The 17,012-nt window shown below is 42.3% G+C and overlaps 1 protein-coding gene across 3 annotated transcripts in view; it reads right to left on the minus strand.

Moving 5' to 3' along the window:
- Positions 1–655: 655 nt before the first annotated feature.
- Positions 656–17,012, minus strand: part of FBXO9 (F-box protein 9) — a 343,828-nt gene continuing 327,471 nt past the window's right edge. For all 3 annotated transcript variants that reach the window (XM_069235799.1, XM_069235800.1, XM_069235801.1), the window contains one exon: positions 656–2,326. In XM_069235799.1, coding sequence (XP_069091900.1) covers positions 2,218–2,326 — 109 coding nt within the window. In that variant the 3' untranslated portion in view covers positions 656–2,217. The remainder of the gene's footprint in view (positions 2,327–17,012) is intronic.

Genomic DNA, 17,012 nt, shown 5'->3' on the forward strand with positions numbered 1-17,012 from the left:
AAATGTAAAAGGGACTGGCACAGAATATAAAGTAGACATCTATTTGTCCCTTCGGAAGATGTTAAGTAGATTCTTTTTGTTCACATTCCTAATAATCTCCTATTCTAATTGTTTTCCTATTACCAGGATTTGGTGTCATTGTCTTTGTTCTACAGTTAATTTATAATAAATATTTGTAAATATATTATTGTGGTATTTCTTGACTTCTCAAACTTCAAGGCGGGCCCCAATTAAACAACCTGGCAAAAATGTCTGTCCGGTCTTAAGTAGTCTTCATATTAAACCAGCCCACACGTCTTAGTGCAGAGACGGTAAGTGAGACCCGTTTGTTTCTTCCATGGTGGCACAGACTATGCAAGCAGGTTTGAGGTACAACCTTAACCTGGGGAGGAGGGTACAAAAACCTTTGGCTTGCAGCACTCTGGGTAATAGCTTAACAGAACCATTTAATTAGAGAATTACCCATTCCATGGAAAGGTATATGCTCAACCCCTACTGTATGGATGATACAGTCCCTGCCCTTTGAAGACATTGTGTATCATGACACTGAAATATCAATGAGTGAAGGCATTTCAAAATTTTCAGACATCTGAAAAGCTATTAAAAGTTACCACGGGGAATGATAAGTAAAGGTAGTTGACATAAAAGAAAGAGATTCTTGAAGAAAACATTTATTTCAGTTCTGATTATCTGAACAACATTTTACTTTAATCAACACAAACAAGCTTTCGTATTTTTATTCTCTAAAACAACAGGAAGGTCATGTCTTATGGGCACCAAAGGGTTTCCATCAATACTACAGTATCACCGTAAAGAAAAAAATTACATACTGACATAGGCTGCTCTTAAGCAATGAGCTAGAAAAGCCACGATTCATGTTTAGTCAATTAAGACTACCTATGGCATTTAATGAAGTGGCATTCAACACAAGTCTAGGAGGGCAAGATCAATATCAATGCTTTAGAATAACCACTGGCTACGTAAAGGATTTCCATTAAGCTTCACTGTGTTAAAGTTTGCCACATGTGGATTTCCTGAAAATGTGGCACTTCTGGACCTATGTTAGACACTCCAGATAAAATATTTCCGCTATCACATCTTCAGTTTGAGCATTCATTAGATCAAGTTGGATTTGCAATATAGTCGGGGAGTTATAAATCAAGTCTTGGACCATCTAATGTCAACAAAAAGTTGGGTACTTATGCTCCTTTCTTCCATACTAGTCAAGGTACTAATCATCATTGAGGAATACAGCATGTCATCAGATGTGTATGCATTACGTTTGCCCTCCAGTGTTCGCTGACCCCATCACTGTTACAGGTAGATACTACCATATCAGGCGGAAAAAAATATTTTGAAAAAGTTGTATTTTACTATCAAAGAGGTGTAACTATCTAGTACTTTAAACTACATATGTTGCATATATGTAATGTCATTAGTGCATGGATACCTGTGCGGGTGACAAGTTGCGCTCTACAAGTACTTAATTGATGGACTGATTGATTAGCCACAATGGTGTTTGACCAACACAATTTATTGTATTTCAATGTCAAATTCATATATATGGCACCTTCTTATTTAGGTAGACGTGTGCATGCAACAGACTATGGCAACCAACTTTCTCAACACGCCTGCATTGCTGAGGGACGTAACATCACCACAAATTGCAACAACAAACTTGTTTGCTGTTTAATAAAAGACAGTGTCATACACCGGTGGTGGTACAAAATACCAAGGCAAGTTTTGGGCTACGTCTTCACTAAAACTAACAGTGTGTAACATGAAAACAATTACAGAAAACAGCAGCTTAAAATCAAAATAAAGCCATCTTAAATAGGATTCATACGTTTTTCCAGTGTGCTGGACAATTTCTTAATATTGTTGAGGTGTTGTGCCAGCTGCGCGCATTCCACTAATAATTCTTTACTAATCTGCTTGAAAATGACTTGATTAAAAAGAACACATGTTCATTATCAAAGTTTTCCACAACATAAACATATATAAAATTATTCAAAAACTTGATTTCAAACCAATAAAAGAATATATTTCTTTCGTGAATCAGATGTAACATTTCACCCAGACTCAGATTTCAAAACCACCCCAATCATTTTAAAACAGCTGCATTTATATTGTATACACATGTATAAATGCTTTTTTTTTTTTTTTTAAATCATTCATGCAAAAGTTACACGAAAATGTGAGAAAGGCGCGATATTTTTAAAGAGGCTTTTCTGAAAAAGCAGTGAAGCTCTTCGCACGGGCAAAATGCAGAGGAGAGTAGGTCTTGTCAATTTCAAAGGCAGTGACTGCAGTCTCGCCAGTGGACCTGAAATGAGAGAGTATTGTCAAGTGGATCTCTGCAGCACTAACAAAACAAAACGACATCATTTGTCACAAAACATGTAAGAACGTTTTACAGACAATGGATCAAATGTCAGCATTTCAAATACGGGCTTTCACTTCAATTTGGTTAGATTTTGGTTAGAGAAGTAAATACAACCACGCATTTTGCCATTATAAAAAAAATGCCTTTCAGTGAAAATCACAATATATAAAGAATATGCACCCTAACCTGACAAAGGATAAAATAATCAGAAATAAAAACAATAAAGCATAACAAAATGTGATGAAATATTACTGATTGTGCTCGTTTGTGTTGATGCAACTAGATAGTGATAGTGTGATTTTAGAAAAATAATCCTGTGATATAATAAAAGTCTAGGACTATCAATAAGATCTGCCCAACAACCTCCTGTTCAATCTTTCGAAAATATCAAGTTTATTCATGAGAATTTTAACTCATTGATATATTCACCTTCTTTTATTTTATTTGGGAGACCAAATTTCAGATGAACTATGTTTGCCGGAGACATGTAGGTCAGTAACTCTCTTTACAACCGTTACAATATTGCAGCCAATTGAATTATATTTGAAGACAGTACTAACCAATGTGAAGGCTAGGCAATATACATGGAAAATGTCACTTACCAGTGTACATCTGTTCGTGGCATGTAGTGCTGCAGATTCACATGCTGGGCATATCTCGCCATCTAGTGTTGGGCTCGGAGTGTTACAAGTTGTTTTTCTTCGAAGAAGTCTTTTTTCAAGTCACGGGATCGAGTGACTCCTCCTCTCGGTGATGGTGTGCATGGGCGTTGACTCCTTTGTTAGATTGTTTTCCCGCAGAAGGGTGTAGTAAGGAGTGAAAGATTGTTTTTTACAACTATAGATATATAAAAAGTAAATAAGATGTCCATGCAAAAATAAATAAATATATATATATATATTTATTTATACACACACAAATGAGTACTACAACAACTACAGGCTCCCGGGGAGGAGGGAGGGCGCATGTGAATCTGCAGCACTACATGCCACGAACAGAAGTACACTGGGTAAGTGACATTTTCCGTTCAATGGTATGTGTAGTTGCAGATACACATGCTGTGCATAGACTAAAAAGCAGTTCTCCTCCCAAATAAGCAGTGGTTAACTTGTAGGAGTTGATTTGGGTTGAAATTGTGTTTTTAGCACTGCTTGTCCAACATTGGCTTGTTGTCTAGATAACACATCCACACAGTAACGCTTTGTGAATGTATGTGGTGTGGACCATGCAGCAGCTTTGCATATATCTTCCATTGGTATATTTCTAAAGAATGCCGTGGATGCACCCTTTTTTCTAGTGGAATGTGCTTCTGGAGTTATTAATAGCTGCCTTTTTGCTTTAAGGTAGCATGTTTGAATATATCTCGTGAGCCATCTAGCTAATCCTTGTTTTGAAATGGGATTACCTTGATGAGGTTGTTGGAAAGCAACAAAAAGCTGTTTAGTTTTCCTAAAGTCCTTTGTTCTGTCTACATAATACATTAGAGCTATTTTGAGATCAAGAGTGTGTAGAGCTCTTTCAGCAGTAGAGTCTGGCTGTGGAAAGAAGACTGGCAATTCCACTGACTGATTAATGTGAAAAGTACTACTTTGTGTTTGTGTACTTGGAAGAAGGGTACTTCTACAGTAAATACCTGAATTTCACTTACTCTTCTGAATGAAGTAATTGCTACTAAGAAAGCAACCTTCCATGTGAGAAATTGAATAGCACAAGTGTGCATGGGTTTGAATTGGGGACCCATATGTCTTGGTAGCACAATATTAAGATTCCATGCAGGAACTGGTGGAGTTCTGGGTGGAATAATGCTTTTAAGTCCTTTCATAAATGCTTTTATGACAGGAACTCTAAAGAGAGGTATGTTGTATGTTTTGTAGGCAGGTTGATATGGCTGTTAGATGAATCATAAGAGGAAAAAGCAAGGTTTGCCTTTTGTAAATAAAGCAAATAGCACACAATATCTTGTACTGATGCTTTAAGTGGATCTATATTTTTAGGTTGACAGTAGTATACAAACCGTTTCCATTTATTTGCATAGCATTGTCTGGTTGTTGATTTACGTGCTTGATTTAGAACGTTCATACATTCTAATGTAAGCTGTAAATATCCAAACTCTATGATGTTAGGAGCCAAATTGCTAAGTTGAGCACACTGGGATTCGGATGGCTGATTTGACCTCTGTTCTAAGTTAACAGGTCTGGCCTGTTTGGAAGCTTGTGATGGGACACTACTGACAGATCTAGGAGTATTGTGTACCACTGTTGGCATGCCCTCATGGGAGTTATGAGTATCATGGTGAGAGAAGTGTGATGCATTTTGCTGACCAGAAACGGAATTAACAGGAGAGGGGAAAAAACTTAAGCAAATATCCCTGACCAGTTGATTTATAGAGCATTGCCCTTGGACTGAGGTTGTGGGTTTCTGGATGCAAAGTTTTGGCATCCTTTGTTTTTTCGCTTGTTGCAAAAAGGTCTATGTTTGGTGTTCCCAACATTTGAAAGTAATATTGAGGTATCTGTGGGTGAATCTCCCACTCATGTATTTGTTGCTGCATCCTTCTTAGGTCTGCTAGCTGGTTGTGTATTTCTGGGATATATTCCGCTAGTAGGTGAATGTGAATTACCCATTTCCATATTGTTTGAGCTAGAAGGGACATTTGGGATGAGTGTGTCCCCCCCCTTGCTTTTTCAGATAATACATTGTTGTCATGTTGTCTGTCCTTATTAAGACTGTTTTGTATATGATCTGAGGTTGAAATTCTTTGATGGCTAAGAACACAGCTAATAATTCCAAGTGGCTTATGTGGTAAGCTCCCCAACCTGTCATTGATGCATCCGTTGTGATTATGGTCTGTGGCACTGGGTCTTGAAAGGACCGCCCTTTTGTTAAGTTGTTGTGATTCCACCATTGCAGAGATTTGTACGTTTGGTGGTCTAACAACACTAGATCCTGTAACCAACTCTGTGTCTGAGACCATTGTCTTGAGAGACACTGTTGCAGTGGTCTCATGTTTAGTCTCGCATTTGGTACTATTGCTATACATGATTCCATAATTCCCAATAGTTTCATGACAAATCTTACTGTGTAAGTTTGGTTGACATGCATTTGTTCTATGAGGTAGTGAAAAGCTTGTACCTGTTGTGGATTTGGGTATGCTAATGCTGTTTGGGTATTAAGAATTGGACCTAAGTAAGGTTGAATTTGTGTATTGTGTGTTGTTGGCATTGTAGAATGGTGCTGGATTTTATTAACCAATCGTCTAGATAAGGGAAGACAAGTATATGGTGTCTTCTGAGGTATGCCGCTACTACAGCTAGATATTTTGTGAACACTCTTGGTGCTGTTGTTACTCCAAAGGGTAGTACTTTGCATTGGTAGTGGCTGCCTGATATAACGAACCTTAGGTACTTGTGGTGAGCTGGGTGTATGGGAATGTGGAAGTAAGCGTCTTTTAGATCTAACGTGGGTCATGTAATCTTGTTTTTGTAGCACAGGAATGACATCCTGTAGAGTGACCATGTGAAAATGTTCTGACAGGATATATAGATTTAAAGGTCTGAGATCTAGAATGGGTCTAAGAGTACCATTCTTTTTTGGTATAAGGTAGTATAGCAAGTATACTCCTGTCTCTTGCTGTGAGATGGGAACCATGCCTATGGCCCCCTTGAGTAATAGAGATTGTACCTCTTTTTTTTAGTAGAACAGTGTGTTCTGGAGAGAGTCTGTGAGGACGAGGGAGAATATTTGGTGGAGTGGAGATGAGTTCTAGTCAATAACCATTGTGGATAATTGAGAGTACCCACTGATCTGTGGTGATGTTCTGCCAGTGAGAACAGAATTATTGCAGTCTTTCTCCCACAGGAGACGTATGGGATTGTGGGATGTTTGGGAAGTCATTGTTTAGCAGGTGTGAAAGCACCCTTTGAGGCTGTAAATTTTCCTCTGGCCCTGAGATTGTCCTCTGTAAGAACCTCTGAATGACCATCTTGAATAGTACTGCTGTGGTTGTTTTGGATGGGAGGTGGAAGCTTACGCAGTTTAGGATTTAAAACCTCCCTAAACTGTGGTTTCCGAAAGGAACCCCAAAAAGGTGTGGTATAAAGGGCTCCCATGGCTTTTGCAGTATCACAGTCTTTCCTGAGTTTTTAAATGGTCAAATCTACCTCTGGTCCAAAGAGGTGCTGTTTATCAAATGGCATATTAAGCACCGCCTGTTGTATTTCAGGTTTAAAACCTGAGGACCTCAACCATGCATGTCGTCTGATTGTGATGCTAGTATTAATTCCTCTAAGCTAATCTGATTATTTGTAATAGCCTTACCCTCTTCTGAAAGTTGCTGCACCCTCTTTTGGTGTTCCTTGGGTAGGTATTGCACGAATTCTTGCATTTCATCCCAATGTGCCCTGTGGTATCTTACCAACAGGACCTGGGAATTGTCAATACGCCATTGGTTGGCTACCTGTGTTGCCACCCTTTTTCCCCGCAGCATCGAATTTTCTACTTTCTTTGTCAGGGAGTTGGGTATCCCCAAAAGAGTGAATATTAGCACGCTTCCTGGCTGCACTGACCACAATAGAATCTGGTGGTAGTTGTTGTGTAATGTAGATTGGGTCTGTTGGTGCAGGCTTGTATTTCCTGTCAACCATTGAAGTTAGAACCTTAGCTTTAACTGCTTCTTTAAATAGGTCCTCTGCGTGCCTAAGCATACCAGGAAGCATTGGTAAGCACTGGTATTGCTTATGGGTTAAGGATAGTGTATTAAAAAGAAAATCCTCTTCTAAAGGTTCTGCATGCATTTGGACCCAATGGTATGCAGCTGCCCTAGATATAACTTGGTTACAAACCGTACTATCTTCTGGTGGGGATGGTTTAGTAGGGTAGAGATCTGGATCATTAGACGGTATAGGATCCGAAACATACATATCCCATGGGTCTACTGTGTCTCCATGTGAATAAGTATGGGAGTGTGATGGTGACGGTAGTGGTGGTGGAGTGATAGGTGGTGGTGAGAAAGAAAGCTGCAGTGAATGTGGTGGACAAAGCTGAAGAGGTGTTGGCGTTTCGTTTTGCTTGAAAATTGTTGCTGGCAGTATCAAGAGTCTCTTGAAATGCTTGCTTTCTTTTAGTCTGTGGAGGTGGAGAAGTAATAATCTTCCCAGTCTCTTTGTGGATTTGTATTCTTTGCTTGTTGTCCATAACCTCCAAAATTGGTTCAATGTCAGATTCCTCTATTTGATGTTCAGAGGTTGTTTTTGTGCCCTTAGAGGAATGTTCAGTGGATGTTTTGGGCACATGTTTCATTAGGGCCGAAAGTCCTGCTTCTTCTGTATAGGATGATGTTTTCAGCTCCGAAGTGGATCCGAGATGTTTCAGTCCCGAAGATAGCCGAGGTTTCAGCTCTGAAGCCGAACGCATTAATTTTGGATCCAAAGAAGGTGGGCATTGGCCTGGTTCGGAGGTTGAGGTTTGTATTTTTTTGCTTGACTCCAACACCGAAACAGGCGTGGCCTGTTGATGGGGTGTTTTGGCCTTTTTCGGCACCGAACCCAGGGGCCGGTCGCCGATTGATTTTTTTCAGGTGGAACCATGCCTTGACAGCAGTGATGCACTCAAGGCCTTGCTTGATTTTTTAAAACCAGACAGTGGAAAGAAAACAATCTAACAAAGGAGTCTATGCCCATGCGCACTATCACCGAGAGGAAGAGTCACTCGATCCTGTGACTCGAAAAAAAAAAACTCTTCTTTGAACAAAAACAACTTGTAACACTCCGAGCCCAACACTATATGGCGAGATATGCACAGCATGTGTATCTGCAGCTACACATGCGATTGAACATATGTATTTCTTATTTGAATTAACGTAAGGAATTTTTTAGCAATAGCCACACAATCAAACCTTTCAATCATGGCTTCAAAATATGACATGTTTATGATCACTAGCTTCTTAATTTCAGTTTTTTGAGCAGTACTTATTTTGAAGGCAGTTAACTGGGTCAGCGCTGAGATCCGAAAGATGACTGTAAGCACCAATGATGAAGGAATCCCCGTGATCATATATACTGGGACTCTTGGAGCATGAGATGGGTACTTCAGCGTCTGGTGCCCAGATTTAGTAACATGGTTCATTGCCAGAGGATCTCAAATTGACGCTGGAAGAATCTGGACAAAGCCCAGACCAAACTGGTGGTGAATCTCAAGCATTGAGTATGGCACCAAGTACGTAAAAACACATAACTGAGACATTAAGGAACAACAAGTTGAACAATTGGCTACCTCTGTCAGCTAGACTTTGCAACTGTGGATTAACCCCGAACACTGGATCAAACTGGTTAAGCTGATCTCCGTACTCACACCCCACAACCCCTCCTTGTAAGCAACCTGACAGAGGCTCAGAAGGAAAGCTAAGTTTAACATCATGATAAAGCAGTATACTAAAAAGTTGGACTCAACTAAAAAAGAATTCCAGCTCTCCATCCAGATCAACAGTTCTCACCCCAGAATGCCCCAGATCCCTTTTTTGTTTTATAAAATGAAACTTTTATTTTTCAGACCGCGCAGTACAGGTGATAAACTGGCCCTTATTGCATAACGTGTATAATTTAACCAAGTACTTAAAACATAGGCAGAAAAAAAAGTTTCCCTTTGCATTAGGCAGTCAAAAACTTATTAACTTTTTTACTGAAAACAAATAGCTTCTCACAAGGTTAAGGGAAAGGGGACGATGACCATGAAATATTTTTTAAAAAAACGGTTGATTTCACAGTTTAAAAGTCAAGGCTAGCTTTGCAATTTCTAGGGTTCTTTATTCTAATGTAGATATACAGCTTGATTTCCAACACACGAAAACACATTTTATCACTGACGCATCCGCACAGAACACAGTTTTGGAATGTGGCCATTATTTACTGCAGTTGCGATCAGTAAATTGAATATTTTATTAAATTATAGTTGACAGGGCGACAATTCTTATTTTGTTGGTTAGTTCTTTTCACCATTCCTGTATCAGAAAAAGATGAAGGAGAATAAGTGAAAGCAGCTCTAGGGTGGTGGCATCTTTAGCAGTTATCATTTAATTGGAGTTTCTGTATTGTGATTGGAGTCCCATATGTGATTAAACTAGTTTTTGCTGTACTTATACGGTTTGAAGATTCATGCTTATCCTTTTTCAGTTAACTAAAATAAATTACACTATTTCTTCTCAAATGTACAATCGAGGTTAGTTTCCTACTCTAATTTGAATTTTCCCAACAGATGTGTATTTTCATTTATGAGATTTATGTAGATTTTCGAAGCTGGGAAGAATAAAACACCTGACAACAATTCCCAACTCCATTGTTCGGCACGGCAATTATATGAAGAATTTGATTCAACCACCCTCTAAATCTCATTGTGGATAACCTTTTTTTTTTTAAAGTATTTTTTTTTAATTTATCCAATTGTTCCAGAGTTTGTCCTTGCAAAGTAATGTTTTTGTTATTCCACAATGATGTTTCAGATAGCGCGTGATAATTTAACCTGAATTATTTCATGATATTATTACATAATCTTTCACGTTTCATGCAGTTATGTATGAGGTTTTTGAGTTTGTACCAGTGCGAATAAATGAAATGGCAGAAGGGGTTGTTCTTAATAACAATTTTCAGGATATACCAATTTTTACTTCAGAATCCGGATGAAACCAATGCTTCACCTAAAATGAAAGTCGCGTGGCATTGTTTGAGGATAGGCAATACGAATTCTCATCTCTTTCACAGAGTTTGAATTGGTTCAGTATCCATTGCCAAACGTTCTTCAGCGACTTCATCCCGATGGTCAAACACTGATCATTCATGCATAGCCGTTTTTCTGAAGGCAAGACAAGACATGTGATGCACAATATGTCTGGCACTATGCAGATGAAATTAACACAGATTCTTGTACCTTAGGATGTTGGACCCAAACAAGAGACAGAAAATGCAGGCCAGGATACAGGAGTTAATGAATTAATGATAGAGGAATGTTCCAGACTACACTGATGGGCGGAAAAAAGGGGCTTGTACATACATAGAGGAAAGCTGCAGTAGACCTCCTCTGAGGGTTTTACATTCCGTGGGAGCTATCTTGGTTAATTTTTGAAGAATGTCTTTCCAATCATCGCACATTCTTGGTGCAATCCATCAAGCACTGTGAACAGATTTTGCTGCTGAAAGAGAGCTGGGTTTGGAGTAACATAAATCTCTATGTATCGGAATCTAGTCAGATCAATTGTCACTGCTCAGTCTGACAGCAGTAGAGGTACCGGCCCTCTAGGGGATATAATATGGCTTTGTGCCAATTAATAGTATAGATAGAATATCTACCGTAGTTGATGATGGCCTGCATTAACCGGGCCAAGGTCATCACCGGGTCAATCACATACAGGAGAATATCATCAGTACATAAGGTCATTTAATCTTCCCATTGCCCCTCCCACGGCATGCCCTCGACTAATGGGTGCTGTCAAATCCAGGCCACCAATAGCTCAAAAGTCAAGGCAAAAAGTAATGGAGTGAGGGACCAACCTTGCCTGGTGCCTCTTGATAATTGTTAATACCTTGGACCAACTACTGCTCACCTTGACCTGTGCTAAAGGTCCAGCTGAAGAGCTGAAACCACTGGATAAACTTGGGGCCCAAACCCAGTTTTTCCAGCACCACAAATATGTAGTACCATTTGTAGGAAACTGGCCCTTATTGCAGTTACCCCCTCACCCCCCACACTTTTTGCCTTCTATTGATGCTGACTTGACTGAAAGTATGCTGGGATACTGCTAACCAGGCCCCAGCACCACTGTTCTTTTCCTAAAACTCTACCACTGGTTCCCCAATTGGCACACCTCTGGCACACATATAAGTCCCTTGTAAAAGGTACCAGTCGTACCAAGGGCCCTGTGGCCAGGGAAGGTCCCTAAGGACTGCAGCATGTGTTGTGCCACCCTAATGGACCCCTCACCAAACACATGCACACTGCCCTTGCAGATTGTGTGTGTTGACAGGGAGAAAAAGGCAAAGTCGAAATGGCATGTCTATCAGGCCCACAAAACATTTCTGTTGCATAGGCAAGTCACCCCTCTAGCAGGCCTTAGAGCCCCTAAGGCAGGGTGCACTATACCACAGGTGAGGGCATAGTTGCCTAAGCAATATGCCCCTACAGTGTCTACGTCCATTCTTAGACATTGTAAGTGCAGTGTGGCCATATTAAGTATATGGTCTGGCAGTTTGTCATTTTGAACATCACAGCTGCGTAATGGCTTCACTGAAAACTGGGAAGTTTGGTATAAAAATTCTCAGCACAATAAACCCTCACTAATGCCAGTGCTGGATTTATTCTAAGAAGCACACAGAGAGCATTTTAGAGATGCCCCCTATATTTTACCCAATCCTCTAATGTAGGACTGACTGGTCTGTGCCAGCCTGCCACTACAGACATGTTTCTGACCCAATGGGGTGAGGGCCTTTGTGCTCTCTGAGGGCCCGAAACAAGGCCTGCTCTGGGTGGAGGGGCTTCACACCTCCACCCCCTTGCAGGAACTGTAACACCTGGCGGTGAGCTTCAAAGGCTTGGGCCTCATGTTACAGTGCCCCAGGGTACTCCAGCTAGTGGAGAAGCCAGCCCCCCCCGGACAAAGCCCCACTTTTGGTGGCAGGTTCGGTGGGAAATTTGGGAAAAACAAGGAGGAGGACCACTTCAACTGGGACAACCCCTAAGGTGTCCAGAGTTGAAGTGACCCCCCTCCCTGCAGAATGCTCCATCTTGGTTTGGAGGACAGGGATGAGCCTCCCCACCCCCAAGGGAGTGGGCACAGGAAGGGTGTAGTCACCCTCAGGGACAGTAGCCATTGGCTGCTGCCCTCTGACCCCTTGAATGCCCCTAAATCTTGTATTTAAGGGCTTCCCTGAACCCAGATCACCAAATTCCTGGCGACCTGACAAGAAAGAAGGACTGCTTAGCTGAACCCCTAGCAGAGAAGAAAGAAGACGGCAACTGACTTGGCCCCAGCCCTATGTTGGACATCTCTTCACACGGGAAAAGCAGTAGTTGAGGGCCTTGAAAGCAAATAAAGTAGCTGAAAAGCAAAAGAGGACTGGGGAGGTGGACTCACACAGTGGCTGTGTAGGGGAGAGGGAAAGAAGAGAGGAGCGAAAAAGCAAGGGAAGATCAAGACAGGAAGGAGGATGAGTCAGACAGAGCCATGGCCATGGCATGGAGGAATACATATAGAAGTGGTACACAGAAAGATGCCTTAAAGGCAACCACTTTGAAGCCTGAAAAGCAAACAAGAAATGGGGTGGGCGTGTGGGTAGTGTTATATGTAGGCTGTTTGGAGTACTAGAAATGACACAAGCTTTGGCAATGCCCATAGGTCTCGGCAATCCGAGAGCTATAGGTTTTGGCAATGTATTTGTGTATTGCTCTGGGGCAGTTTTCATATATATACACAAATGCATTAACACCGCCAACGCCTTACGCTCTCAGATTGCTGAGACCTATGGGCTTTGCCAATGCTTGTTTATGTGGGGGAGGAGTGTAGATTGGGCACTTTGAGTAGTCGATTTAAAATTGTTCCCTATCCTTGCATTTAGAATGCACATTTTATTGATCTTTATCATTTGTATAAACTAAATAGCCTACTGGTGATAAAATAAATTAGTTAACTTATTTCCTAACGCGAGCTACTCATGCCATGGACCGCAGGAAGGCTGAGACACCTGGCTAAGATTTGTACTTGTGGCCCTGAAATGCCACAAATACTTCTGCAGCAGCACATTACCTTACTGAGAAATAGTATTAGCAAATAAAACAAGTAAAACAGTAACCCAAACAAAGGAGGAGACGCTAGACTATAAAGTCTGAAGTGGGCTTGAAATGAGTGTGCCAAGTCTCAGCATAACTTAGATTTGTTTGCCACAATTACAATAAAACTTAGCCCATAACAACATTAGCCACAACCTTAGCACAACTGTGTTGATACACCAATAAACCGTCAGGAAGAGGTAGCATCCTGTGTGTTAGCCAAGTGAAAACGTAGATAAAGCTCACTGAGAGGCGACACCGGCACTTCTTATTAAGGTGGAGAGTTGGCGCATCTAATCAGGAAGGCAGTAGCGGAGTTTCATGTTCTCTGGCTGGTAAATGTCTGACCTCTCTGCTGAGACGGAAACACTTTGCTCAACCATACTCTTTAAAGTAGAACAGAACTTCTAAGGTATAACACAGTTCAGTTAATATAGCATATAATATATGTGCATGTCACCCCCGTGGCCCCGCCCTTTTATCCCCCAAAAAACGATCATAAACATAGTTTATGATGTTTTTTGGGGGGGGGAGGTGGGGGAAGGTTTGCAGCGGCCCTTATGGAGGAGCCACCCCTGGTGGGTAGTGCGTAGAGAAATGAAAAATCACTTTAGTGAGTGGTGCCCATACCGCAAGCATTTTTAGAAAGCAAATCTGTGTCCCACAGAGCCATAGGGAATTATACAAATAACCTATATTCGATGAGGGCAATTCATTCCAAATATGCTGCCACATGGTTTGATAATGGCTTTATGGTCAGTGGCCCTCAACCTGCAAATATTTTCATTAGCATTATGCCAGACACCAGTTGTACCATATAGGACAAAAATAGAACCAGGGACAAACACACAGCTATGGTCTCAAGGGGGGACGGCCCCAATGCTGAATCGAGACTTTGAGAGCTTTACCCGTGTGGTAGAATAGTCAGGCATAGGTGCCATGTGACTAAACAACTTAATATTATAATCCTTAAGTGTACTTCAGAACACTTCCATCAAGAAGCGTTCCGACATTTACAAGACTATCAGCTACACAAATTGTTTTTCTGGTGACCAATCAGAGCAGTCACAATGGTCAGACTGAAGAATGGAATGGAGGATGGTAGTAATGGTTTCCAGGAGCGGCTCCTCCATAAGGGTGGAGGAGCGTTGCCGCCCCCCTCCCTTTGCCAGCAGCTGCAAACTCCCCCTCCCCCCCCCAAACACAATCATAAACTAGGTTTTTGATCATTTTGGGGGGAAAAGGGGCAGGGTCACAGGAGTGATGGGCACTGAGGGGGACTGCTCAGCATCTAGGGCTGGCCAAACACACATGCGCACAGGGCTCTCGGTTGCTGGGCTGGAGAGAGCCTGCACAGGCTCCAAGTCTGCCTGGAAGCGCCCTGGCTGGGCACACCCAGCCTATCCTAACACTACTCTAAGCAGCGTCAGGACTGCCGCAGGGCAGGCTGGGAGCCTGTTCCTGCATGCCGCGAGACTGGAGGAGGCAGAGGACCCGCACGGGGGTAGGTGTTTTTTTGTTTTTTAAATTTTCTATTTGTCGGGATCAAAAAAAAAAAAAAAAGAGCACAGTGCTATTGGCTTTGCAAATGCTTGCTTACCCATTCGAATATTTCCAAAGTATTTAGGGGCAATGTGTTGGCCACACTGCTTCGGGAAAGAATAACGCTATACAGCAAAACCATTTAAAGATGAACGTCCATCTATACACATGCATAAGCTGAGGAAATCAAAACACATGATAGGTGGAATGTTTGAATGAATCCCAAGCACTAATGTTTTTGGCCACAGTCCAGTCTACTGTTTTTTGCTCACTACATTACTTTGGGCAGAAACCCACTGTATACAAGTCTGCCTTGGTGCTGATTCAGTACGAAGAGTCCATCCAGCCTTACGTGCCCAGCCAAGTCACCTCCAGATACAAACACATGCAATCCGATCTTTTTGGCCTATCAATCTCATCAGTGGTATTTACCATAATGTACGCTCACAGAAGGTGGTTTTGCATGTTTATGTTCGAAATTAAAATAAAAACCATTAACACCTGTCCACCAGTGAATCTTCAAGCATGCACAAGAATGGATGACCATCTATAAATGGGTTTACAATTCATTAGGGAACACCAAAGACCATTCTCAGGTGGTCGCTACTAGCAGTACCCACACAGAGTAGGGTGCACTCCAAGCAGCAGTGAGGGCCGGGATGATTGTCCTGGAAAGCTGGCGGGCCATCGTAATAGTAAAAAATAAAAACATAAAAAAATAGTTGAAACAAGATTCTAATTGACTTACCTCAAAAAGCAGATCTAAAAAGATTTGAAAGTCGCCGCCAAAAACAAGAGTGACACCTGTGCATCTCTTCCACTGCGCTTCAAGCGTAGTCTAACATCTGATCACTGTAATGCATTAACATGTTGCTGGATCGAGTCTGTCGCTAGGCGATGGACAAGTTACCTACCTTCGGGAACACCTCATCTGCCTTATCTGGTAGAGACAACATCAAGTTGCAGATTCCTTACCTTAGAATTTCCCCCAGGTGTCAGTCTGGATCCGTAGATTTTTCTCCAGCCCCTTGCGCCCCTGCAGGGGTGGCGTTGATTGACTCCACGTCCGTCGCCAACGTCGTCTGCGCCAGATGTGACATCGAGGGTCCTATATGGACGCCACCCTGGTGCGCTGATGTCAGTTTTTTTCTTTGCGACTTTCCACACCAGAAGTGTAGAGCCATGAAGAACATTGACAACTGGTGAGCCAAAATTAAGGCCCTGAAAAGGGAGTCCCTGTCCCAAGAAACCAGACCGCAGAGCGGGGAGGATAGGTGGGTCGGTAGGGAATCTTGCAATGAGCATGCAGACCTTCAGCTGGTTGCTTCTTGGCCAGTGTGTAGATTTTTATGCAGAGGGGGGGGGGGGGTCAACAGAGTTGTCTGTGCACCATGCCACAAATTTATTCCAATGACAGGCGTATACCATTTTGGTGGAGGGATGCCTGGCTACCATGATTACGCTACAGACTTCAGGCAAAAGGTCAAAAGCTGTCAAGTGTTGCCGCTCAATCGCCACTCAAGAAGGCAGGTTTAGGTGGAGAACCTTCCCCTGCTGAGCGACATAAGATCCTCCGAAGGGGCAGTCTGATCGGAGGATTGATGACCATGCTCAGTAACTAGGGATACTAGACTCTCCGTGCCCAGTCCGGAGCCACAAGAGAAGTGGTATGGGTGGAAAGACAGAGTAACCTTGAGTTCCACTTGAGACAAAAAGTGTTGCTAAGTGATTGCTGCCTTGGAAACTCCAATCCACAATACTACTGACAATGCGTGTTCTCTGCGGAGGCAAACAGATCTAACCAAGGTCTTGCGCCACCTCTGGATGAAGACGCCATTAGTGATCGACTAAGCATTGCCAGCTGAGTTTGTCAGCTCTGGCTATCAGAGAGCCTGCCAGATGTTGAACAACCAGGGGAATGTCCTGTTGTTCCAGCCACGTCCAGAGGCAAAGAGTCTTCTGACAAAGGGTCCACGGCCCCACCCTGTTTGTTGCAGTACCACATGGTGGTGTTATTGTCTGTGAGCACCTTCACTACCTACCCCTTGATAGAGGGAAGAAAATGCTTTCAATGCTAGCCTGATCGCACGGAGCACCAACAGGTTTATGTGGAGTCCAGACTCCACCGGAGACCTGATGCCTCTGATCCCTGCATCTCCCAGATGGCAGCCCAGGAGTGACACTTCTGTCACTATTCTCAGATCTGGTAGGGGAAGGGAGAGGGATCTGCCTCTGACCCAATCGCGGTTCACTAACCTCCACTGCAGATCTTGTG

Source organism: Pleurodeles waltl, chromosome 5 (assembly GCF_031143425.1).
Source record: "Pleurodeles waltl isolate 20211129_DDA chromosome 5, aPleWal1.hap1.20221129, whole genome shotgun sequence".
Taxonomy (NCBI): Eukaryota; Metazoa; Chordata; class Amphibia; order Caudata; family Salamandridae; genus Pleurodeles; species Pleurodeles waltl.